We start from the raw sequence: 26,480 nt of genomic DNA, 5'->3' as shown, positions 1-26,480 counted from the left end.
TGGTTTTTTAACCTCTAAAATACACACAACATTATTTCTCAACCAAGAGTATTTGATTAGGTTCTAACTAATACAATAAACTTATTAACTTATTATATATATCAATTGCTAAAAGAATTTCTATAACTTAAACAAATCTCTGTTAAAGACCCAGATGTACCAGTAAGCATGCCTAATGCTAGGTTTACACTATGTTCCCGGCGGCCACGGCAGCCCCGTTTCAGGCCATTGTGGACAAAACGTGGTGACCGCGAGACAACGTGAGACAACGCAGAAGGACGTGATAGACAAACGTGGATACCGTGCCAGATTTTTAAACTGTCCAAAAATTTGCCACGGCAGTCATGGTACAGATGGTGAACGCCACAGTACGTAATAAAACGGGAGTGACTTAACAAAACGTAACAGTGCGTTCGAGGCCGTAACAAAACTTCCAGACGGTCCGTGGTGGAACGGGCAGCAAGCATGTTACCCGGACTCCCAAGGTGATTTCAAGTTTTATGAGGTTCTGTTGCGTTTTTTCCACATTTTATTACGGTTGATTCAGATTAGCTGCACGTTTTGTGCCGGTTTGTTCAGGTTTGTCAAGGTTTTGACGGCAAGCCAAGGTGGATGATAACCGTTTTGATGCGTTCTGTCAAGCCACATCACGGCTTGTAGCGATTGAAATCCCAACGTGATACGGCGTGTTACGTCTTATTACGGTCTTACGTTGCAAGCAATATATGATGGAGTATCACTGTCTGGCCTGGTACATATATGATACTTCATGGAGTTATTTGTAGTAATGAATAGAAATATAGACCTAGCTCAACTTGAATACAGAGACAAAAATAGCCAAAAAGTTTCGGGCAAACGGGGCTAACGTGGTCGCCGGAAACATAGTGTAAACCTAGCATAAAGGATCTAAATGTGTGAGTTCTCAGAGAAAAAACCCTCATCAGGCAGGTGACCCCTGACCTTTCCATATTCTTTTGTGACATAAATGATCATAATGGTGAAGACTTAATACAATTATTGTCATGCTATTTTAATGGCGTTATATATTTCTTTATTTTTACAGTATAGTACGAGACTCAAGTTCATCAGAAAGGTCAGTTTCTCCTCCTCCAAAACGGAAAAAGAAATCAAAATCCAGGTATGATTTTACTTCAAATTATTCTCTTAACCCTTTCACCACTGTAGGCCATAATGGACTCATCCAGATCAATTGATGGTAGAGTCTACTAAAGTTACATAGGGGTGAAAGAGCTAAGGTATACTTTAAAGATGCTCCACCGCCGACAGCATACAGGATACCCATCATATGAACAATAACTGATGTATAAAAGTGTTATGTGTGTCTGATTAACGCACAAATTCATAATAAATAATTTGTTTTTCTTTTGGTGCATACGCAATTAATTATTATAACCTCAAACTTTTCAATGGCGGTAATGATGTATTAAGTAAGTTTTGTAGCTGAAGAAAAATACTAATTCATCTGCTCCTGCATCTTTAAAATCTGTTGATTGTAGGTAATGCTTTAGTAAGGTAGCACTTTAAAATGAAAACAAGTTTATCACAAGGAGACACAACCAATATATATGCTGGACACCTCTCTCCAAACATAGATACAGCTCCCAATATACTGCATTCTCCTAAAACACCTACAATCACTAACCCTGTAGCTGTAGAATTATCATGGATATCTCAACCCAAGTCTAAGGTTTTGGTCGGCCAACAACGCGAACATCTTACACTCGGGTTGACATATCCTTGTACATTTAACACAACAATCATGTTGGATTATTTTTCTCCCAAACTTAAGAACTTTACAATTTTCTAGTGCATGTGAACTGTATTACACCCCCCTGTGTAAGATAGAGTTATCTTTTCCCTAGTAACCACAGGATATCCCTATGAAGTATGGGATAAAAAGAGCTTCTACAACTGCAGTTTCAATATATATTCAAGTACTGAGGGTTCTAATCGCTTAATAGTAAATGACATATGAGCTGTAGCTAATCCTGTCTGGTTTTTATATCGGTATTATCGGTACATAGGCTTAGAATTCAATTACTTAGAACTAGGAACTCTTCTGGGAGGGGAGGTGTAAAAGTAAAGTGCCTGAAAAGAATATAGACTTTGGCATTAGTTTTAAAAGAAGTAGATATAAAACGTAAGATGTAGCTGTAATATGTACTTATAGAGGTTGTATGTGCTAAGTTAAACTTGCCTTGGGAAATATACTTCTTATTTCTCCAGACCAAATTCTCTCTAGGATTCTAAGACATATATTCTATGTGAAACTCTAGACATCTAGAGAGGATTTGAGTAGTTTACCGCACTGCTGTCATATAACATCTTCTGTTTCTGTGAAAATGACACTTAATTCAGACTGGTTGTAATGCTCCCAAGTCTTGTTGGCAACATTTATTCAGGTTATGTATATCTGTCCATGCAATATACTATAAGAAAATTCTCAGTAAATTTGAAACAGATGAATACATTTTGGTGCATTCAATTGATAGCAATGCTATAAAAGATTAGGAAATATGAGAATTAGATTTTCTTCCGACCCATTGGTTGTTGTATTTGATGGTTTAGTCGTGTAGTTAACCCCTAACGGAGATGTGGAAAAGGTCAGTGGTCACTTGTCCAATCCCATTGGTTTTCTATGGACACTCCCACTCTTAAGACCCCTAGCTCACACACATCCGGGCCCTCAAAAGTGATTTGTTACTCCCACTCTTAAGACCCCTCACACACATCCGGGCCCTCAAAAGTGATTTGTTACTCCCACTCTTAAGACCCCTCACACACATCCGGGCCCTCAAAAGTGATTTGTTACTCCCACTCTTAAGACCCCTCACACACATCCGGGCCCTCAAAAGTGATTTGTTACTCCCACTCTTAAGACCCCTCACACACATCCGGGCCCTCAAAAGTGATTTGTTAAGTTGTATAACTTGTTTCACTGTCAATGAAAAAATATTGAATGAAGATTATAGTTTTAAAGTTTATTAATCAGTTTGTGTTGAATCTTGTGACATTTTTACATGTATTATTAAAAAAAAAAGAGAACAAAAAATGATAAAATCAGACACTGTAACTGTTCTTATTAACACATAGCTATGAAATCACATGTCTAATACTGTAGTTATATTTTCACACTAGGGCTATAACTAGAATGTATTTTACCATATTGTTACGATTGATAATTCCAGGGACGACAGTAGTTCCCCGGAGAGAAGACAGAAGAAAAAGAAGAGTAAAAAACATAAGCGAGATCGGTAGGTGTAGATCGGTTTTCCGTTGTCATATCTCGATGTTGTCAAGTTGTTCATCACATTTCTGTCCTCAAGCTGCGCTTCACCGATGTTAAATCCCATGCTGTGGAGGGCTTGTCAAACAATTCATCCAATATCTCATTTTAATGCATGCTTCATTAAAAAAAAAGAAACAAAAATATATTATTTTTTAATGTATTAGTGGTTACCAAGGTGAATTTTTATCTTTCTAGCATCAGAACTCTACAACCTGTTTTTTTCTCTCAGATTTATTTTTTTGTTTTGTGGAAATTGGATTCCTTTCAATTTTAATAGTTGGCATTAAAACATATTATTGTGCATGATTTCAAAGAGTTAAATTGCTGTTTTATAACTTTGAAATATCATTTGAAGAATTATGTTCAAGTAATTCGAGTTCACATCAAAGAGGAAACTATTCCAGTTGAGAATCAGTAAGTTCAAAGAAAGTTATACAAAGAAAGTTAGACCTTGCTTTATGTAAGTTTAACTTTAAGTGTTTAGAGCAGTAAAGAACTGACATTTTTACTTCAGTAATACAATGTAAATTAGAGTATCTAGATGTTTTCTTGAAACTTTAACACAAAGTTGACCTCAAAGGGAGATTTCTAAGTGTGAACACAGTCGACCTAAATGGGAGATAACCAAGTGTGAACACTGTCGACCTAAAGGGGAGATAACTAGATGTGTTATGGTTGACAAGACGGGGGAGAATCATCTCTATTAACCAAATGAATGAGATTTAATTCCATTTACCAACAAATTATTCATCCAAAATAATATTATACTTAGGCAACATGGATTACCTGATATGATATGAGAAGACCTTTATAGGCTTGACCTCTTACGCCAATTGTCATAACATCAGACAATAAGCTAATCTGAAAAAAATATGTATGAATTTGAAATTTCACTTAAATATATTTTGGAAAATTGTTTTAATTTAGTATCTTGAAGCTAAGATATATCAATGAATGATCTCAATTTATTTGGTTTTGAGCCGATTTGACCAGACGTAGCAACTTTTTATTTCATGTTTTATTTCTCATGTCTATACACTCATACAACTTTTTTCTTCTTTTTATTTTTTAATGCTTATTGTTTAAGCTGCGAGAAAATTTGATCTCTCAGATGTCCAAGGTAATATTGCTGCATTCTATCTTCTGTTTATGTTACGTTTGTTCAAACTTTTGGGAATTGAAATTTTTAAAAATTTCACCATAAAAAGGGACATAAGTGTATGTCCAATGATGACTGTTCAACAAACAATTGTCCTTTTGATTCTTTATGGAATTTTTATATTAAACTGCTGAGCCACAAATATGTATTGTCATGATGTCGTGGATAATATGTTTTATTGTTTTAATTATATTTCATAATTTCGTTGTTAGTGTATAATGGTTTTATACTGACTTTCATGAGCCATTGTACATAATACGACTACACTTACTCATTTTTGTTGTAATCTTCATATCTTCAGGAATTAAGATAAATTTATTACTGATATCATACCTGCTTATAACTGGTTCACCCCTAAAATGTCATAATGGACTGGTCTAGTCTTTGATTTAGAAGAGCCTAAATGTGTCTTTAGGGGTGAATAATTGAAAGATAATCTGCAATGTCCTGGGAATGGAAATGAAGAACAAAGGACCAGGTTTTGTAAAAGCAAAATGTCAATCTATTTGAAAATTTCAAATAAAAAAAATTCAAAAAAATTGTTTTTCTCACTGAGCAATTTGATGTCTCCTTGCATGCTGTTCAGTGCAGTTAGGTAAAGTGTCTCAGATAATCAGCTAGGCTGGTGACTGTCTAAGACTCTTTTTTAATGACACCATGCAAACTGGCACATTAAAGTCCTCTGGAAATCACACCTGTGACTAGCTCTTGTGGCTAAGAGCTCATCATATCTTTGTGAAAGCATCACCCTTTTTAACTAGTCGTGAGAACAGAAATAGGTAATTATGATCTATCTCTTTTTGGTACATTACAGAATTATCTGCCCTTGCATGTACACTAGTATTGATTGTTAATTCATGTTTTCTTGTGTAGAAAATTTCGTCATTTTCTCTGATGTCACAATCCTGGCGATTTGTAGGGGGAGATGACTCTATAACCTGCATATAAACAGTATGTGAAGGGGTAGTCCGTCTTTGATTATTGCTGAGTTTCTCCCTTGTGTTTAGGTAGCCATTGTGAAGTCATTATTTTGTGAGCAAAACTCATATCACTCACTCTGAAAAGTATCATGTTGAAATTGCAAAAACATGACTCTACAATTAGTATTTATCTGCAAGCAAGGGCAGATAACTCTGTAACGTGTGTTGGGTATCAATCAGCAGGTATGCTATCATTTCCACCGTTATATATATATAAAAAGGTTTCGTGGTATGTGTATTTCTTAAGTAAAATCATATTTTTATATTCTATATGTTCCATAAATAAAATTATTTTCTACATAAACATTCTTCTAATATGTTTCCATATCAACATGAAGTGATTTTAATGAAAAAACAGCCAATGAAACAGAATGAAATACAGTCATGATTTCATCTCCAAACATTTTCAGAAGAGGTGATGATCCATTTACAATCTTAAACCACTAGGCACATGCTGTAAGTGTGTTTCCAAGCGGAAGCTTGTTGGAGTTATACAATCTGTCAGCTTTGAGTTATCAAAGTAATCTGGAGGAAAAGAGCTTTGAGAATACACCCGGCAAGAGAATATAAATGTAACATAATGCATTGAAACCTACCTTAATGACCACCTTTGTATAAAGACCACCTGCTTAACAAAAACACTTTCTTGAGGTCCTAAATGACCAATGGTCATATAACATGTGACCTTTGTATAAAGACCATCTTTCAATAATGACCATTCTATCTTTGTGCCTTGGGTGGTCTTTATAGATAGGTTTGTTTGTTGAGTGGTCTCTATAGACAGGTTTGTCTGTTGAGTGGTCTCTGTAGACAGGTTTCTATAGACAGGTTTCCCTTGTTAGGTCTCTATAGACAGGTTTGTCTGTTGAGTAGTCTCTATAGACAGGTTTGTCTGTTGTTAGGTCTCTATAGACAGGTTTCCCTTGTTAGGTCTCTGTAGACAGGTTTGTCTGTTGAGTGGTCTCTGTAGACAGGTTTCCATTGTTAGGTCTCTATAGACAGGTTTCCATTGTTAGGTCTCTGTAGACAGGTTTGTCTGTTGAGTGGTCTCTGTAGACAGGTCTCTTTAGACAGGTTTCCATTGTTAGGTCTCTATAGACAGGTTTCCTCTATAGACAGTTTCCATTGTTAGGTCTCTATAGACAGGTTTCCTTGTTAGGTCTCTTAGACAGGTTGTTGTGAGTGGTCTCTGTAGACAGGTTTGATGTTGATGGTCTCTAGACAGGTTTGTTGTTGAGTGGTCTCTATAGACAGGTTTGTCTGTTGAGTGGTCTCTATAGACAGGTTTTTTTTTCTGTAGACAGGTTTCCATTGTTAGGTCTCTATAGACAAGTTTGTCTGTTGAGTGGTCTCTGTAGACAGGTTTCCATTGTTAGGTCTCTATAGACAGGTTTCCCTTGTTAGGTCTCTATAGACAGGTTTGTCTGTTGAGTGGTCTCTGTAGACAGGTTTCCATTGTTAGGTCTCTATAGACAGGTTTCCCTTGTTAGGTCTCTATAGACAGGTTTGTCTGTTGAGTGGTCTCTATAGACAGGTTTAAATGTATTGTGAATTTAGATATCACAAGATTAGTTTGAATATATTACAATATCTTCACAGTATGTAGGGTTCACTTTATGAAATAAAGTCTATTTATAGCAAAAATTGTAACCTTACAGAGATCTAGATCAGATGTGAAGATGTTGTCATGCCTGTGTCACGTTTCATTGGCTGTTTTCATGAAATTAAAATTCCTGTATGTATTATTGATCAGCTGATGACAGCATCATACTGTCATTATCAAATATTTGTATTTTATTTGCCATTCAATAAGTGAAATGTCATTTTCGCAATTAAAGGTCCGGTTTGTGACAGGAAACTTATCCTAGCAGTTCTTTCTTTATTTCAATATTTGAATTAGATGAAATAGATATTTCATGGTTAAGGTATCAGCATCAGATGACCTTCCTACAGTTTTCTATTTGGATAAAAGTGGCTATAAGTGCTTTTTGTACTTGATGAAGTCTTCAAACAGTTAAATCTCATGGGTTAAAGTATGATTAATATACATGTATGAATGATATTTTTTCCAGCTAACTGAGCATCGTAACCTGTAAATTACCTCTAGTAATGGTCTATTTATGAACAAATGAAGGAATTAAGATTTAATACACACTGATTTCTGGCCGCTGCCCATTTAGGATCCAAATAGAAAACTGAAGGGGGAATATATCTACATCTGATGATAGTCACACATTAACAGTAGATTCAAGGTTTTAATAAATCAGTGTTCTTATCAGATTGGATAACTTAGCCACAGTGCCATATGAGTGTGTATGAATGACCGCTCTTGTCAGCAAATCTGTGATCAAATTGTGAACAAGAAGACAGGTGATATTAGCTCCTTAAAAAATGCTTTGTGATAAAGTTAACAGAGAGACAAAGTAAAACTGGTTTTATGACAAATATGAAGACACAAGTACTTCAAATAAAGTGGACCCATGATGATCTGAACAATCAATTGCGTCCCCAGCCCAATCTGTTGGGACTGCGAATTTTCCAGACTAGCATTATGCAAATTCCTTTTCCTTAATATTGAGTCAATAATCGAAAAACCATTTCCTGATGCTTCTGTCTTGATTGGCCTACAGATTGTTGCATATCCACTTTAAACTATATTATTTTTGAGATTAAAAAATTCATTAGAGGCAGAACTTGTTTTCTTGGTAAAGATATCTAAAACTATAACTCCTAATCTATGGACATGTTTGACTGCATATGGCTATACTTCATCTGTTCCCATCAACACCAATATGGCTGCTATATGCAATATTTACCTGTGTTTTACCTGAGAACGGCTGCTCATAGCCATCCTCTTGTTTACCTCAATAAGGACTGATCTGCAATAGTTAATCAGATTACGACTCAATGACAATCTGATTGTTTATTTTCGTGTGGAGCTCTAATGCGCGGCCTAATGACAAGGAATCCTGTTTTGTCATCTTAAATAATTCATCTTCATGTTCACTGATGGTGCTTCTTAGAAGAAAAAAGGAGCACATTACACTGAGTGTTTCCGACTGAAAGCTGGGCTTCTTATTGGGATTAGGTTGTACACATGCAGTTTGGACAAACAGCACGAAACCATGTCTGTTAAGCCCATCATATTTGTGTGTGTTAGAAGTGAATTGAATAGTTTTAATAATTTGGATTTACCAAACGACAAAATGACTGTTAAGTAAAACACCAAAAATGTTTTTGTTGAGAAACTAGGGATTGAATCACAGACATATATACAGTGCTACTGTCTAAACCAGATGTTACCAGGACTAGAATATTTGACCAGTATAGCCACAGGTTTTCATATTATACAGCTTTTAAGTACTATATAGATTCAGAAAGAAAATTCCAAACAAGTATGCCAATATATACAAGGACCCAGATTACGCCGGTTGGGATAAGTTATACTATAGTTTTAATTTAAGTACAGGTAGGACGCTGTCACCAGGACAAATTAACATTGGAATTCTCAGTGATTAAAAAGTAAAATCTTTAACTCGACAAACGACTGACGTCAGACTTCTACCTCGTGACTCTGTGTTGTGATGCAAATGTCTACTATCACTTGTTCAAATGATTTCCCATTTGACCAAAGTTCCAGAAATAGCAAGGAAATCCAATTATATTTGGAAATCTCTTATTTATCTTTTGGCTGTACCGTTGTAGAACTCTGAGACTTCAGTTTTCTACCGCACAAAATTGTAAACAAAAAGTCACTCTTGAAAAAAGAATCCGCGTTTCAAAGAATCTTATACGCGATTCTAAACACGAAACAATTGATAGTAAAACTCTTGACACACGTGACAACTGCATGCAAGTAGCAGAAATTGTAATTTGTAAATGTCACCGATGGATTGGAGAATATTAAAACTGGTCTGTAGTGTTTAGTGTAAAGCTGCATCGCTGAGATGTTCTTGTTTTGACGTCATTTTAACACAATGGTTTTAAATATAGATTTCACGTCTAGGTCGGCAATTATAAGGCTAAAGTTTAGACGAGTACGATTTTAAAGAATATGCAATTATAGTTATATCCTTGGAGGACTGAATTGATCAGGAAATTTACTATATATGTGTAAGTCGACAGTTATGGTAAGGATTTGGTTTGGTTTGCTTAATGTCCATTAACAGCCAGGGTCACATAAGAACATGCTAGGTTTAGGATGTGTAAGAAAAGCCAGAGTACCCGAAGATAAACCACTGACCTATGGTCAGATAACCTGGTAACTTTTCCACATGGGAATTGAACTAATGACTCTAAGAACTGGAGGGCTTGTGGTAATATTCCAGACTATAAACAACTGAACGGTCCACTCTGACATAGCTTCCCCCTTCAGCACTTGCTAGATTAAATGACATTGTAGAATCAAGAAATCATGAAACAGGAGAAAGAATGACAATAGAAATTTGATTCATCTAGGTAGTCAAAGTTATTCTTTGAAAACGATACCATTATATTGAACTGGTCCTGGGTATTTTTTTTGATTGATGAGATGGATTTTCATGCTAGATCATGTGTGAAATTTTCATTATTTACATCTATTCAATAATGAAAATATAAAAGGTTTTTCTTTCGTCCAGTTTTCCCAATGGACCAGCTTGGAGTTCATGTCTGGTCATGTGAGAGGAAATATATTATTTTCACCGATATGGTAAAAAGAAATTCTAACTAACTTTGTTCACTTAATAGAAAAAATCAGGTAGTGAAAAGATGGAACATTTCCAGAACGTATAATATAATACGGATAACCACCCACTGGTGAAACGGAACTATGCTGGCTGGACAATGGACAAAACTCTAAGGGGTTAATAGGCTGTCGTTGATGGACCGTCGTTATCTGTGGAGGTCTAGTAGTGATACAGATCCAGATATGTCCATAATAATTAAATGTGACGTGAACGAAGTCTTACTTCTATTGAATGTGGACATAGAGATGGTGATAATGGCTTTGAGTCATTCTACTTGAAATAATTTTGTACTATAGATAGCACGGATAAGTATCTGGCCATGGTTTTCTAATATTAAAATTGCAATTGGATGAAATTTTGAGTGTCAATATTCCAGGAATGGGTCCCATTTCTAAAAGGTAACCTTCACAAGCCTGGAAAAATAGAAAAAATTGTACTTTTAAATTGATTTTCTTATAAATGAGATAGTGCATTAAAATGGCTGTTAATTTTATTTTTGTTACTATTTTACGGGAGAATTTTTGAAATTTTTAGTGTCATTATTCCAGTAATGGGTCTGTATGTATACTGTTATTTTTGGGGATGAATTTGGTTCAGATAAGACATGCAGAGTGTTACTTTAACTAAAATGTCAGCTAAGCTTTCCACGGCCAACAAATCATAAAGCTATATCTGCCGGTGTTGTAAACGGATCTGTCACACTTTGGGTAGAAACGAGACATGCATGTACAGGATAAATTGGTGTCTGTGGAGTTTATTAGCGGTGAGTTTTCTCTATCTATCATATATATACAGGTTTAATTTTCATCATTCTGTCCTTCTTGAGATAGAGCCTATAGTATACATGCACTACATACATACATGCACTTCACTAACCTCACGTACGCTGACCCTCTCACTAACCTCACGTACGCTGACCCTCTTACTAACCTCACGTACGCTGACCCTCTCACTAACCTCACGTACGCTGACCCTCTCACTAACCTCACGTACGCTGACCCTCTTGATATCAGAATAACAAAAAACGTTCTGTATACATTCTGTATCTATAAGCGATCGAAACCAAATATCCTTACATATACAACAGCCTATCAATGTGTTATTGTTTGAAGCAATATAAGCAAGGATATTAAACATGCAATTCAATAGAGAATAAAACACATTTGGACATCATAACAGGACTTTATATATATATCAAAAGATGCATGTATACGAGTGGGAACAGTCATATATATTGGCACTACATATAAACATTGACTGTGCTGACTTGCACGCAATTTGTAGGTTTTGCTTCGGGGAATAACTCGAAAACACATAATGTGATTGAAATCAGATTGCAGAAATAACTACTGTGGATGTAAACCACCCAGTGTGGCCCTGTGTATACTAGAACTCGGAACCTTTTACGTCGTAGATGGATGACATTGTACGACACAGAGGTTTTGGAACATTACACACAATTCTATGTAATAGAACATCTCAATTTTACTGGGATGAAATACCAACATATGTAATATTTATAGGATCACAGATTTTCATATTTAATAGCTCTATGGTGAGAGGTTAAGGCGTGTCTTAACATTCTACCTCTAGCGTTTTAACAATGTGACTGTATTTAAAGGAAATAAAAGTGAGTAAAATATTAACACAAATCAGCATCATTCGTTCTACGATATTTTTGCAATACATCTCACAGTAATCCTTGGTGGCCAAGTGGTTAACCATAAGCCCTCCACCTCTGGGTCATGAGTTTAAATCCCATGTGGGGCTGTTGCCAGATACTGATTGGTTGTCAGTGGTTTTTATAAGGGTACTCAGGCTTTCTGAATCAATTGAACTTAACAATGCTTTAAATGACCCTGGTTGCTTAGAAATAAATATGACGTTAAACTTATCAAACCAAATAATATCTTGATCCATATAAATCTCTAGAGAAATATTATCACTACTGCGTATGTAAACTATGTACATGAACAGACTATTTTGAAAGAGTCCTGATTTGCATTTACATTGAATATACATTTACTGAGCTAGACTGTAATTGAAAGGGACTACATGATGCCCATCTGCCAATAAACTTGTTAGCTGGTATGCTATATACCTCAGTGAAATCCACTTATAGGCAATTAGATGGGAAACAAAATAGATAATCACTTTTTCTATCCCAAATATTTCTCATATAAATCACGCAATCATATGTAAAGTCCTAGCTGATAAAATGTTTTGCCGATGTAACAAGGATTTAGATTGAGTCCTACGGCCATTCTGTAAACCTCTTAAAGATATTCCATTGTATGATGAAAATCTTATATCCTTCTTATTTACGGGAGATTGTGTTTCGTAATCACTTAATTTGTGTGTGAGTCTGAACAGGAGTGATGTACCAGAATTTCATGAATTTTGCTGAAATAGATTTATGGTGCAAGTTGCAATTTGTTTTTGATGAGGATGGGCTGTGGCATAAGTGTGTTTAATATCAACATCAAGGAGATTCAGCTTCGTGATTAAGTTCTAGTGATAGGTTGGATATAGATATTCAAGGGGGAGATAATTTGTTATATTTGAAATAAGCAGAACAAAAAAAAATAAAAAGTATCAATCAAATTTGGATGAATACAGTATATATTTGGTTTGGTTATAGATGACTCAGGAGAAGATAATTTACTACATTTTGTATTACATTTAAGATAGCTGATTTTTTTGATATTTTTTTTTTTTCTAGATTACAATATTAATAAATTTTGGATGATCAAATATGGTCTGGATAAAGACAATTCAGGGGGAGATAATCTGCTGCTTTATATTTGAGAAATATTTAAAAATTCTGAGTCTGCTGGAAAATACAATGTATAGAGCATTTGATTTTTTTTATTTGACTTACCGTAATAACTGTTCGTTTCTCTCCTTTTCATGATTATCATCTTTTGGTTTTATTTGCATATTTGTTGATTTCTTCACATTTTAATTTGATGTTGTTTAAGACATGGTGATGGTTCTGAGTTTATTTGTTTTAATAATTGTTAAATTTCTCTCTAATTAGTAAAAAAAAAATATCTTAGGACATTCACTTTAATTTAGTTGGTAATTAATAAGTAAAAAATGAATATTTCTTCGTAAAGAAGCATAGCTCTAAATGAATTTTTCCAGTAACATTTTGAATAGCTTAACAAGAACAAAAAATACTTGTTGTCATTGACCAGGTGATACTTTAAACCACAAATTCTCCAATTTTGTTTTATTTTTGTTCTTTTTATTGTTTTCTTATTCTGTGTTTCATTACTTTGTAGCTATTTCATTGCTAAATGTCAGCTAGTTTGAATATGATATTCCAAGTCTATCTTTTCCAACTTCACTTTGAACAACTCATTGAAGCATTAATAATGTTACATTAAGGTTTAAGTTACTGTGAATCAATTATTTTTGTATGTAATTTAAATTTTGTGGGTAAGTAGAAATCATGAAAATGATTAACCACAAGAAAGCATCAGACTTTGGTACCATGTATCAAGATGCCTCTAAATTGCGATATTAAATCACCGCAAAAAATCAGTTTAAAAAGCAAAATTAATTCACCACAAAAGCATGTGGAATTACAGTATATGTAGTCCAGTAAAAATACGAAAAATAGAGGCCTAACCTCCAAATAATTGCAACAGAATTTGTTTTCTGCTTTTTGGGTTGGAGGGTGTTATTTTACCATGAAAAACCTTTTGAATTTAGCTAGCATTACCGTTTTTGTTCTCTTTAGATGCAAATATTTATAAAAAAACTTACACTGAACAATATCAGTTTTATATTTTATGTCTTAAAGGGTTACTTTTTCTTTGATATTAATGCATGATCGATAATACATTAGCTAGAAAAAAATTAAATATTAACCTGTCAAGTTGACTGATCGTGCCAATTTGAAGCTTTTTTATACTTAGATTTTTGGCAAAACACCCATTTTGGTAGTTAATATTTCGGAAAATAAAAAAGCAAATGCTTCCAAATATGTTATATCCTTTTTTGTATATTTTGTACTTGTTATTTTGATCATTTGTTGTAAAAACAGTATAAATATGCACATTTTATTTAGTATTAAAAACTTCCTATCACGTTAATTTGGCTGAATACTAAAAGTCCATAAATCTGCGATACAAAAATCTTATTTTCTCGAATATGCTTTATTTGTCTTAAAATTTTGCCAGTAAATAAATCAGAACTGTGATGATTTTCAGCTATAAAATTGAAATTGAACTTTAATTTTATTCCTTTATCTCATTGAAAATTATGTAACCCCCATCCGCTTCCATTATGGAAAAATGAAAAACTGTCCTGTTCAAATATTTGATCAAAAAGAAACTTTAATCCCACTTTTTGAAGAACGCTCCATTATGGTGGTAATATCTGCCAAAGGATTTTGCAATATGATCAGTCACAAAATAGATATTCACATTTTTGATATTTCAACTTAAGGACTTAGCCAATTAGAGAAGTTTAGTCAAATTGGCACTAAATGAGGATTTGGTCGACCTCACGTCTTTTTTATTTGGGGATATCTTGATATAGTTGTCTCTTTTAGGTGATTATAGCCTACATAGAATCTGAATTGATAACTATCTAAACACTTGAAACGGTACTTACTGAATAATTTTTGAATAAAAAAGACAATGTGTAACTTGGACTTCAAAATATCGTTGGAAAATGCCAAAAGACCAACTTTGAGCAACCATGTTATCTCAGGTAGTGAAAGTAAAATGTTTTACTTTTAAAGCCTTTAATCAACAAGTTTTATTTAAAAAAATTCCACCAAAATGAGTATCAATTGTATTGTTGATAATAACATTTTTTTTATCTTAACAATCCAGTAAAAGCACATTTGGCTGTTACAAGGACATAATTATGCAATTTTCATGTTGTCATACTTTTTCCCTGTGTTGATTTCAACTTATGTTTTTGGCAATATGTGCTGTCCTTATAACGTTCTTGCCATACAGTAACTTTCTAGTATCTAATGATAACCATGTAAGTTTATATTTGGCTTCAAAGTTGGCAAATTATGCAAATATCCTTATTTTTCTGATTTTTTGGGGGTCAAGAAATTCACTTTCCCAAATTTTTATTTGTGGCGACTTTTTTTCTTGTATAAAACAAAGTCAGATCTGTATGAAAAACAAAGAAAAAATTCTGTTGCAATTATTTTGGGGTAACACCCTATCTTTACTGGACTCATGGTGTTTGTTGGTTCCAGTTGGGTGACATATAAATCTAGCTGAATTTTCTTGGTAAAATTTCTTTATTTCCTTTGGGAAACCACAAAAGAAGCATGAAATTTTATTTGAGTTTCTGTACATTTATGTATTTGAAGCTTAAATTGGCTTCGATGTTTAGCTTTTAATGTTAATTTGTATTAATGTTGAACATAATTTTGATTTTTATGTAATTATAAAATCATCAATATTCTATTTTATATTGTAATAAAAACTAAAATTGAATTCCAAAACACTGTCTTTTTTCTTTCAACTCTTTTCCAATTATTTTTTTCGATAGTAAGGGATACTTCTGACAAATTTCATGTTCATTTTGATTTTTTTTTTTTTTTTTTTTTTTTTTTTTTTGCGCGAATAAAACAAAAACGTCAGCTATGATCTTTTCATAATTTAATTATAAGTATGCACAAAATAATCTTGTAAATTTTATTGATTAAATTATAAAATCTAAAAGCAAAATATTAGCTCAGTATTTCTGTTCAATAATTTGTTCCCTTAAATGAACAAATATAGAGAAAATGTACTGAATCAAAAGGTGTAAATAAAAATATGTAACAATAATATACAGATATAAATATAATGGTAATTCATAATATTTTTTCCGCATGTATTTATACTATCCCGATTTTTCGGCCGCCACGAGGAAAAACACGGTCGCCATTATGTGTAAATACATTGACAGAAATATTGCAAATATCGAGCTTGAAATTACAAATTAAATTCCAAGTTCCGCAAATAATTACTGAAATTTAATAAAAGCGCTCACTGTTTTCTTTAGTCTATACTTTGTAAAAACACCTTAAGATGTGTGAGTTGTCACTCAAATTAAATCTCAGTTTGCTTTCGTAGATCACCCCAATGCCCGCACGGCAGCCCATTACGTACAGTAACTGCCGAGATCTCGAAATTTCGCCTCTTTTTTAGAGTCACAAAATTAGCGTAATCTAGATAATTTGTTCGTCAGAAATTTTGGATTTTAGCTCATGACATACAAATGAGTCAGTTTTATAGTTACTTTTTATCGTATTTTTAAACAAACTTTTAGTATTTTAGGATTTTCGAAGCCGTGCGCAATGTGTCCTGGTCGGCATTTACAGTATTACGATCTGTATTCATAAATCTAAATGTAGTCTATCTAACATGCATTCAAATTATTTTAAAGTAATATCACTTCAATTTGAGACTTCACTAGCAGTCCATGGAATAAAAGCGACTGACATTAAAAAATAAACTCTACAGCATTAAAACTGAACGATTTCACCATTTTAATTTTCGAGATCTCGGCAGCCATACGTTTACGTAAACATGTACATTGCGAAGATCTGCATATAAGTGTAACACAGTGTGTTTATAGCATTCCTTTAAAAAGGAAGATGATACACGGAAAAATTAGAAAACGAAATATAATATCTTTTACAAGTATTTATTGAGATATGTGTCGGTATAATACGTAATGTTATTATTATTAAAATTCCCAACTATGGGCTGTGTCCTGAGGTGATCTACCAGCGAAGGCTCCATGCACGAGCGGTCCGTGGTCTGGCAAATGTGGTTTCACATCTTTCGTTAACATTTTAATAGTATTAGTGGTGAACAAAGTTTTATTTTCATAACAGGAAACGTTCAACAAAACAATAAAAATCAATGATCATATTCATAACTTTTCACAACAAGGTATTTCTACCTGTGAAGAAAGAAGACGGTAACTGTGACGGCTCCGACAACCGCTTGCAAGAGAGCTGGCTTTTTGAACACTCTATAGTAGTCATTCTGAAAGAACATCCTATACTGCAGTCGATGAGGATCATTCCACATTTTCGATGTCACAATTAGAATTCATTTGAACACATTTTCCTTTGAGAGTTAGATGCATCTGTGTATTTATTGGAGGCGTTTGTTGTAGTGAAACTCTGTCTCGCCCACTTGAACACCGCTTTGGATGAAAGCAATGATATCATGGATCAGTGGTCAATGCTTCATTGATACCTTCAACAGAGTTTGATTACATCACTGATATGTTGATTTGGAATCAGAGCACAACATTGTTGCTCTTAAAATGCTGTTACTTTTAGACCTTGAACTTTATCCAGTTTACATTGATTTGCAAACAAGTTAGATAACTGATGCAAATTTCTTTCGATGGCCCGGTTGCAAGCGTGCAAAGGGGTTTTTGAGTGGGAGGAAGCTATTGTGCCCGAGAAAAAACCATTTTTTTCCATGTCCATTCTGTGGATTAAACCCTGCCGGCTAGGTGAAAGGCGATTTGAACAGAAAGTTCATGGTCTGTGCTATTTTTATTTCACAACAGTTCCCATGCATATATTCAGCAGGGTTAAGTTTGTTTTATTTATATTTCATCCATACGTTAATACAGACTGCTAGTCAACAAACATCTTTTCAAACATTTTTCTGCCATAACCAACAAAAATTACATTATACAAGTAAAAATGTAAACATAATAAGTTTGGCTAGGTCATTTATAGTTCAAAAATTCATATTGATTACAGGCTTGCACAATGATGAATTCATTTTCAAAATAAAAGTTTTCTCAAGACATCAGCAGAAATGAATTCATGAAATTATATTTTAGTGAAACATTTCTAAATGTGCTAAAATTATTTTAATTCAATGTATTACAATTATTGCTACATCCACAATATATACGTTTGCGGTATACATTATGTATTTTCTAGTAATTCTGTTTCATTGTATTAATTTATATGTTATATATTCTAGTTGTTGTTGCATGTTAATATATTTTTTTTTTTTTTTTTTTTTTTTTGTAATATGTATATATTTATACATGTCACAGTTTAGTCGTGCGTAAACTTTTCACGTTTTTAACTTCTTCTCAAATTCTACTATTGGGATTTAGCTGAAACTTGCATGAAATGATCCTGACATGGTCCCAACAAAGTGTTGTTATTTTTCGGGTTGATCCGAAATCCAAGATGGTCGCCACAGCCGCCATCTTGAAAACAAAATTTGATGGCTGTCACAGCCGCAATCTTGAAAACACAATTTGAGCTTCTTCTCAAGTTTTACCTGGCTGATATTGGCTGAAATGATCATGACATTATCTTGACAAAGTATTGTTACATCTCTGGTTTATCCCAAATCGAAGATGGCTACAGTACCATGACACCATATTTACCTTGGGCCTCTTGTTATTACAGACAGTTAAAGCACCACAAACTTCAGATTATTTTAGGACATAAAAGGTGCGCAAAGTTGTTACTGTCATTTATATAATTGATACATACGATGAGTGCTATTGAAAGTTATCGACACGGTTTGAGTTGGTGTACTGAATTTAATACATACCTAGTAAAATTTGCATATATATGTTAAATTTGGACTGATAATACCCAACAAACGCAGTAACAAAAGTACTCGATTTCTTATATTGGATTACGCAGTTTTACATATTCTTAAAAATGTTATTTGATCAAAAATTCAAAATTATCTTTAAAGATGCTCCGCCGCTGATGAATAAAGTTCAAAAGTTACTTGCTATACTCTATTACCATCATTGACACGTTTGAGCTTCTTATTTCGGTTCAAGATAACAATATTAAAAATAGTTAATTTCGACCCAAACAAATCCACGGCACGATGCTCTATATTGAATAAAGTACTGTTGCGCATGTCCCAAAAACACAATAAATTATTGTATATGTATTATTTTATATGTATTTTTGTGTTAATAAGACACATACAATATACAATTAAACATCAGCTACTGTTCAGATAATGAGTATCGTTTATGCTCTGTTGGCGGTGGAGCATCTTTAATTAATGGCGTGTTTTTCCTTAGAATTAGTGATAAATATATACATGTAGTGTTCAGTATGGATTGGTAATTTGACTTAACTACGTGTCGAGTAGAATTCTCCAAGGACTTCATACATAATCTTCTGCTTGTTGTTGATGCAAAGTATTTTATTGGAATACAAACAAAAATGAAAAGAAATAAAATCGAAACAGTCAATCAAATACAGATTCTGTAAAAAAAAATCAGTTAAATACCCAATCTGGAAAGGATATAGATACACAAGGGGGTAGTTAGGACCTAGGGATTAATTATTCTAATTAAATTAGGATTATATATATACACTGTATAGCTGACAGCAAATCAATCAATCAAATACAATGAACAATATGGGATGATAGATTTCTGCGGAAGAGGAGAAAACAATGTATCAATAAATCTTAAGAGAATAACAATATAATTAGATTAATCTGATTTGATTTTGAAACAGTTGGGTCCAGTTTTACGAAGAGTCCTTGTTACAGGTACCACACCGCCGACAAATGGGTTTTTATCTATTGAAAACAGGAGCAAATTAATTTGGTTTTTTTCTTCAGTTACAAAAGTTACATAACCTTACACCATTACCACCATTGAAAAGTTTGAGCTTCTTATTTTACTTCAATATAAAAGTATGTAAAATAATTAATTGCATCCCGCAAAAATTCCATGACACTATGTCCTAAATGGAATGAGTAACTTATTGTACAGACAACAAAAGCAAAACAAATTATTTTTAATGTATTTTTGTGTTAATTAGACATATATAATTATACAGTACACGATAAAACATCAATTATTGTCCAAATGATAAATATTATTTATTCTTTGTCGGCGGTGGAGCATTTTTAACTTCTGTAATACTTTCTTATGGAAGGTTAAGGAGCTTCATTAAGTTAAGCAATGTTTGTGACACTGGAACCTGAGTTAAGTTAAATAAAAATATAGGTTACACAACTCGTGGTTTTTGGATATGAAATTCATTCCACACGTGTGAGTTATTTTTTAAAACTTACCAGGTACAAAAACACCAGCTTTAGCAAGTATCTTTTGTAACTTTTAAAAAATTACGAGTTTAGAATAAATTCTATATCCAGCAAACACAAATTACTGTTTCTACCACAATTAAATCATTATACAAGAAGGCCAAAATACGATAACGTTATTTGCCGACATATGCAAATAAGGTGTAGTGATATCATTTTAAGCAAACCGGTACTCATTAATGTTCAAAAATCTTAATTGCATAAGTATGTATAAATAACAAATCATTTTGATTATGAACAGCTATTCCAGGCATTGCTACTTGCCGAACGTCTTCTTTAAATCTAGATGATTTCTATAGGTATTTGATCAATAAAAATATCTTAGTCTCAAAGCTGCCTAGATAAAATCTTTCATTTTTCAAACATCTGATAGCTTGAGATTGCTGTTTAGAACTGCATGTGGATCTTGACATGATATATTTAAGAAAATCACATTTTAAGCAACAACTTTACTGCAAGCTCCATTACATGATATTGAAAAAGGCGAGTAAACATGGGTTCTTTATAGTTTCTTTCCCAGGAACCCTTTCCTGTCACTGTAAGTCGTTTATGCATTTTAAAGAAATACACTTTGAGGCCAAAAACATGTTGAATACATTGTTGAAGCCACGATATAAAGATCCCAGATTTAGTCGTGTTGGGGCAGCAGGCACAATTTTAACATCCTATTTGCGGTATAGGGGCTTGAGAATCTCACATGAAACAACCGTATGTTTAGTTGACCGACTATAATTTTCATGGAGTATATGATCACCCAGATCCTATAACTTTAGGGTGTAATCATCTTAACGAGGTTATGTCAAGATCCTTGTGCAGTTCTAAATATCAATATCAAGATATCAAGTCGTTGAATAATGAAAGTATTTTTATCCGGGTTGCCGCGATATAAAGATACCAAATTCAGTTACCTTTTACGATCATACAGTGAGTAGTGTGCACAATTTCAACCTCCTACCCTCAGTGTAGATGTTGCTTGAGATCATGCTATGGACAGCACACATTCTGACATCCCATTTGCAGTACAGGAATTGCTTCAGATTTGCTTACAAAGCAATCCTAACTAAAACAAACCTGCTTTAAACATTGAATAACCAACAGAAGATGCTTAGTTGACAGATGAAATCAACAATTGAATATGACATCTCCATCACTCCACCACCCTGTCCATGTGATCGTGGGATGTAACCATGATAACCAGTTCTTTTAAGATCCACATGCAGCGCTAAACATCAAAATTAAGCTATCAGATTGTTGTAGAATCAACATTTTCAGTAAAATTATTTAAGTGTTTGATGTTAAAATGGAACTAGGTAACTGTGACCTACCTCTTCAATTTCATATCAGTTTTCGAAACTGAACCATTTGCAAGCAAAAACTGCAAAAAAATATTTCTGCCATTAGGACTTTAAAAATGAAAACATCAATTTTCACTCTATGACCATGAGCCCAGAAAAAATTGGATGTTCTAAATAATGCACAATATACAGCTGACCCATGATATTTTGCTCATCACCGAGTGTACATAAAATGGCCAAGAGTAGAAAACACCTCCTTTGATATAAAGTTCAATCCTTGAAGACATGTTTAAAAGAAACGTCCAAATGCATGTATACCGGTACTGAAAAAAACATTGACGAATACTTGTATATACTTGAGTGTATATTTCGCTAAATTTTAGAATTGAGCATAAAGTCATTTTAAATGAAATAAGGATTTGAAATTCTGTTGGTAAATTAAATCTTTAAAATTTGTTTGAATCGGACGTTTTTATATTTTTATCTGGCTTTTTTATGGTATATATGCCAGTTTTGTGGGGAAATGACATGTTTTATTTATTTTAATGTGACGAAAACATAGCCGAAGGGCTTTTAGTCCATGTGTATACATACTTAATCATCTACTTCGATACTGATCATGCTTTCTTCATTAAATGTGTAGTTTTATTGCGCAGTACTTGATTAGTCTGGCCAGCACGTGGCTCGGCTGAGAAAGTCATAATAGATTCCGACCGATATTGGTTAATTAACATCTGAAATTCTCATTTGACTTAATTAACCCCCAAATTAAACAATAACACCAGATGTACCGTCAATACCTTGGCACTGTTCCTAAATATCATAAAAAAGCCACCAAGTATCCACAAGAAAACTGTATGAAATGTTACCCGAATTCACGAGAGAGATTCACTCACAATGAAATGTAGGCGGACGGGCACAACGTTTTTGCAAACTTAACAAATAATTTATTTGGTACGTATCGCCGAAAAAACATTGTAGTACGATAGTCAAGAACGATTGCCATCTTATCAGTGTTCTACAACTGTAGACAATGCATGGTATATTCCTATTGTTTCATTTCCGGCGATATTTTTTTATTGATTTCTAGTACATAGTTACCGATACAACATACATGTGATTCTTATCCTCAAAATTCTATAGCTTTCGTCACTGTGGCCAGGAGAATAAGAGATATGATAGAAAAAATGTAATTTGCTGTTTGCGTGTCATCTTTGGTAGTAATCTAAATGAATTCAAGTTTCCGCAGGTTGTACGTTAGCCGATTGTCCTCAGGCATGCAGGAGATACTGTCGCTGATGATCGATAGGGCCAGTTCTTTAATTCTCGGACTGATGGCGTGCGATGAACCTCGGAAATTAAACTTGCATGAACATACAGGTGTCAAGTTGATTTGGAATGAAAAAATGGCCGACAAAATCTATTGATACAGATTTGATCCGGCTGATAATGCTAGCTGTAAAACATTCCCTGGTCACATTCACTCAGGGCTGTATTGATAAAATAGATTCAGTCTTGTATCACCAAGTTATGAGTGGCTGGCTTTACAATTAATTGCATTGACTATTAACTTTGATAACCCAGCTCCAATTGCAATTCCAATCGTAACTTTCCTTATTCATTGCTATACATTAATCCTGAAATATGTTTTAAGGTTATTGTTAAATAACGTGTGCATTAATCAGACACGAGACATTATAATTGTCGAATTTACAGTCAAACAAACATACAATTATACTTTATATCTTATCCAAAAATTTGGTATCAAGTATTTATGCCAACGACCAAGTTTCACGAACACAAACTTCCTTAACTTAATGGAATTCTTTAGCTTCAAATTCCCCATAGGAAAACATTACAGAAGGGACCTCATGTTAATGTGGGAACTTTCCTTAACTTGTGTCATGCTTTCCTATGGGAAATCTTCAGCTCGGAATTAGGAATGTTCCTGAAACTGGTCCCAGATCTTTTGTTACTTTAAAAGAATCTTTGTTGTATTCTTAAATTGTCCATCAACAATTTTTTTTATTATCCATCTATGATTATATATAGCCTCCTATGTTGAAGAAATATCTGAGACTAAATCAATTTATTTTGCTCTCATTTTGGATGCATAAGGAGAGAAAAGGTTTGTATTAATGATATATAATATTGGATCTGCAAATTTGCTCAAATAATTAACCTCCAGGAATTTTTAGGATAAAATTGAAACATTATTTAAAATATAAATATACTGCTGTAACATGGATTCTTTTAATCTGATACTTGATTAAGCAACATTATTATCAAGAGTTATTACCCTTTTCTAAAAAAAGGGGGAAAAAATCTTCATTATTTATGTTAATTATTAATTATATAAAAAAAATAATATGGAGTATTAAGATACCTGGACTATGATGTGTAATAACACGCGTGGATTTTTATATTCCTTCTGCATGACCTTGAAGAGTTATCATTCGGGTAAGTATAGAATGGATCGATCAACAAATAAACTTTCTACCACAGCCAATGTATTTAATACAGCCGATTTTGTATGGCTCCTAAACTTAACGACTCTGATAAAACAAACATGTTATACTGTCACTTTTCAGATTATCGGAGACTGCAAATTTAAGAACCTTTATTTTTTTTATTTTTAATTCATTTCTGTAGATGTTTTAATTCTGTTAGTCATTCACCCCCCGAAACACATTTGGGCTCTTCTTATTCAATGGCTGGAACAGTCTATTATAAATTTCCAGGAGGTGATTGAGTTGAAATTGTTGTGATTGATTTTGTTTTAGTTTTTTAACTTGTAGTCAAGGTTTCTCTAAGGATTATTTTATGTATGTATGCGGGACATATAGGTGGCACCCATACGTTTCAACTTAGACCCAAGGTCAATTTAAAAAGAATATTCACTTAATTAAAATTTATTACTCTGTAGACAAAACTGTAACTCACTCACCCCTAAAATTTCATAATGGACTGGTCTAGAAGAGTCTAAATGTGTCTTCAGGGGTGAATTAGTTGATTCGTAAATCTACTGTCATGGGTCCCACACGCACCCCTGTAATTTTGTAATGTGCCATTCCAGCCGTAGAGTTAGAAGGATTCAATGGTGTTATTGGGTTGACCAGCTTTAAAAGAAATTCCTACGAATCAATAGTTTAGAATGGAGAGATTCGTAAATGCAACAAATATAAGTATTATCATAATACAATAGAGAACAGACCTTGGAAATGTACAGTCACATTTTGTCGTACTGAACATTGATTTTATTGAGAGTAAATGAGATTAAAACAGAAGAAAATGAGGCGCATTTCCTACACAGTGATAATGTAACTTAACTGACCCAGCAATTTCCCCATGAAAGTAGTCTGCATTCCCTGTACACACATCTATACTCTAACAGAAATTAAATTATTCTCTTTGTTCCATAGAAACCACTATCAACCTTAAACATATATTGTACAACTGATCAAGGTTAAAGCCAGCATTTAAGGATGGGATTTTTTTTTTTTTTTCTTTTATTTCTTTTTACTTACACAGGAAGATTTTTCTTTTGCTTTTTTATAGTGAGTCGTCACATTCTCAGAAAAGGTCCAAGAAACGGCGCCGGCGACGTTCACCCAGTTCAAGTTCCGAGAGCAGATCTGCTAGCCCATCAGATAGCGCCAGGTAGGCTTGATTTCCTTTAGCCAAGTCATTTCCCCTACCTGTAATGATATTGTCTTCCCTCATCACAAGAATTCTTGTTTAGCCTGTCAGTTTGACCTTTCTTTTTCTCAGTATTTGGTGCATGGATATCAAATCGACTAGATATCTAGTGTTTCAGAATAACCCTATGTAGCAGAAGCAACCGTGAAGCTGCATGCGTATAACTTCCAGGGAAACAATACCATATATCATAATGAATGAAGGCGACAAAATATTGAATCCTGATTTAAATCCGCATATCCTACCACAATCATCGTTAATGTAAAGCTAAAAAAAGTTGTAATGCGACGAAGTGCAATCTACCCAAGACAGTTAGATGTCAGATATGGTCAGTTCCTCTCATTGTCCTACTTTGCCACAAAGCACGATATATTCTATTCAAATTCTAGAGGATGTTTACATGATTTTGTTTGAATTGAAAATCTAAGTCATCACATGTATCTGTGACTAGCATTTTTCCATTGCCGCAAGAACTTTGACATACTGATGGTTTCATAAACACATGCCTTAATTCATTACCATAGATATATTGTATTCTTGATTTCTGATACATGCCATTTTGTCTTTCTTTTGTGATTTGTGGCCGCTGTTCTGAATTTACCCTTGTCCTCCCCAAGTGACTAGATCACTGTTAGCAATCAATATATATATATTCCCGGGTGGAACAGTACAATACCGTTATTAGATACAAAAGGTGAAATATATTCCCTGGTATCTTACACCCATACATCTATTTCTCTGACCTTCCAACCATCTTTGCAACGCCCACACACTTCTGATCTTTATTCAATATGTTCCGCCTATGTGACTAAACCTATTTCAAGGCTTTATCTCAATAAATCCCCTTATAGAAGACCTGGTTGTACAATAATAATACACACGCTTGTCTTTTACAAGGCTGAGTTATAGAGAGATTTCTTTATCTTATATACACGAATGTCAAAAGATAAAGGTATCTTACCTGTCTGGTTCTTTTGGTTTATGCTGAAACTTTTTAATCTGAATTCTGTACTTTGAAAATGGTTCTGAGTCAGATGAGCCATTGGTAGAGCATCTGGCCTAGAGTTCAAGTGTTTCAGGTTTGAATTCTTATCTGTCCATGTTTCTTCTGCTCCTATATCATTTGCTGCCAACTAGAATTGTTTGAAGTGTTGTGAATAATTTTAAGGGGTTACATTGAACCTAGGCTTTTATTTGTTCA

The 26,480-nt window shown here is 33.7% G+C and overlaps 1 protein-coding gene and 1 long non-coding RNA gene across 10 annotated transcripts in view; both read left to right on the top strand.

Annotated features, from left to right (window-relative positions):
• LOC138331104 (serine/arginine repetitive matrix protein 4-like) overlaps positions 1-26,480 on the top strand; it is a 131,310-nt gene that overhangs the window by 86,475 nt on the left and 18,355 nt on the right. For 3 of the 9 annotated variants that reach the window (XR_011209656.1, XM_069278562.1, XM_069278563.1), the window contains exons 5-7: positions 1,064-1,138; positions 3,210-3,275; positions 25,139-25,240. Coding sequence is in view for 2 of the 9 variants with exons in the window: in XM_069278562.1 (XP_069134663.1) it covers positions 1,064-1,138; positions 3,210-3,275; positions 25,139-25,240 (243 nt within the window). In the remaining 7 variants the exon portion in view is untranslated. Of the gene's footprint in view, positions 1-1,057; positions 1,139-3,209; positions 6,510-6,753; positions 7,312-25,138; positions 25,241-26,480 lie in introns of those variants that run through there. The other 6 variants (XR_011209662.1, XR_011209659.1, XR_011209658.1 and 3 more) reach the window with 6 other exon arrangements.
• Positions 6,568-7,311, top strand: LOC138331106 (uncharacterized). Its single transcript, XR_011209663.1, has 3 exons — positions 6,568-6,595; positions 6,704-6,733; positions 6,840-7,311. It is a non-coding gene; the product is annotated as an uncharacterized lncRNA (long non-coding RNA).

Source organism: Argopecten irradians, chromosome 9 (genome assembly GCF_041381155.1).
Source record: "Argopecten irradians isolate NY chromosome 9, Ai_NY, whole genome shotgun sequence".
Lineage (NCBI taxonomy): Eukaryota > Metazoa > Mollusca > Bivalvia > Pectinida > Pectinidae > Argopecten > Argopecten irradians.
This window is presented reverse-complemented; position numbering and strand designations above follow the sequence as displayed.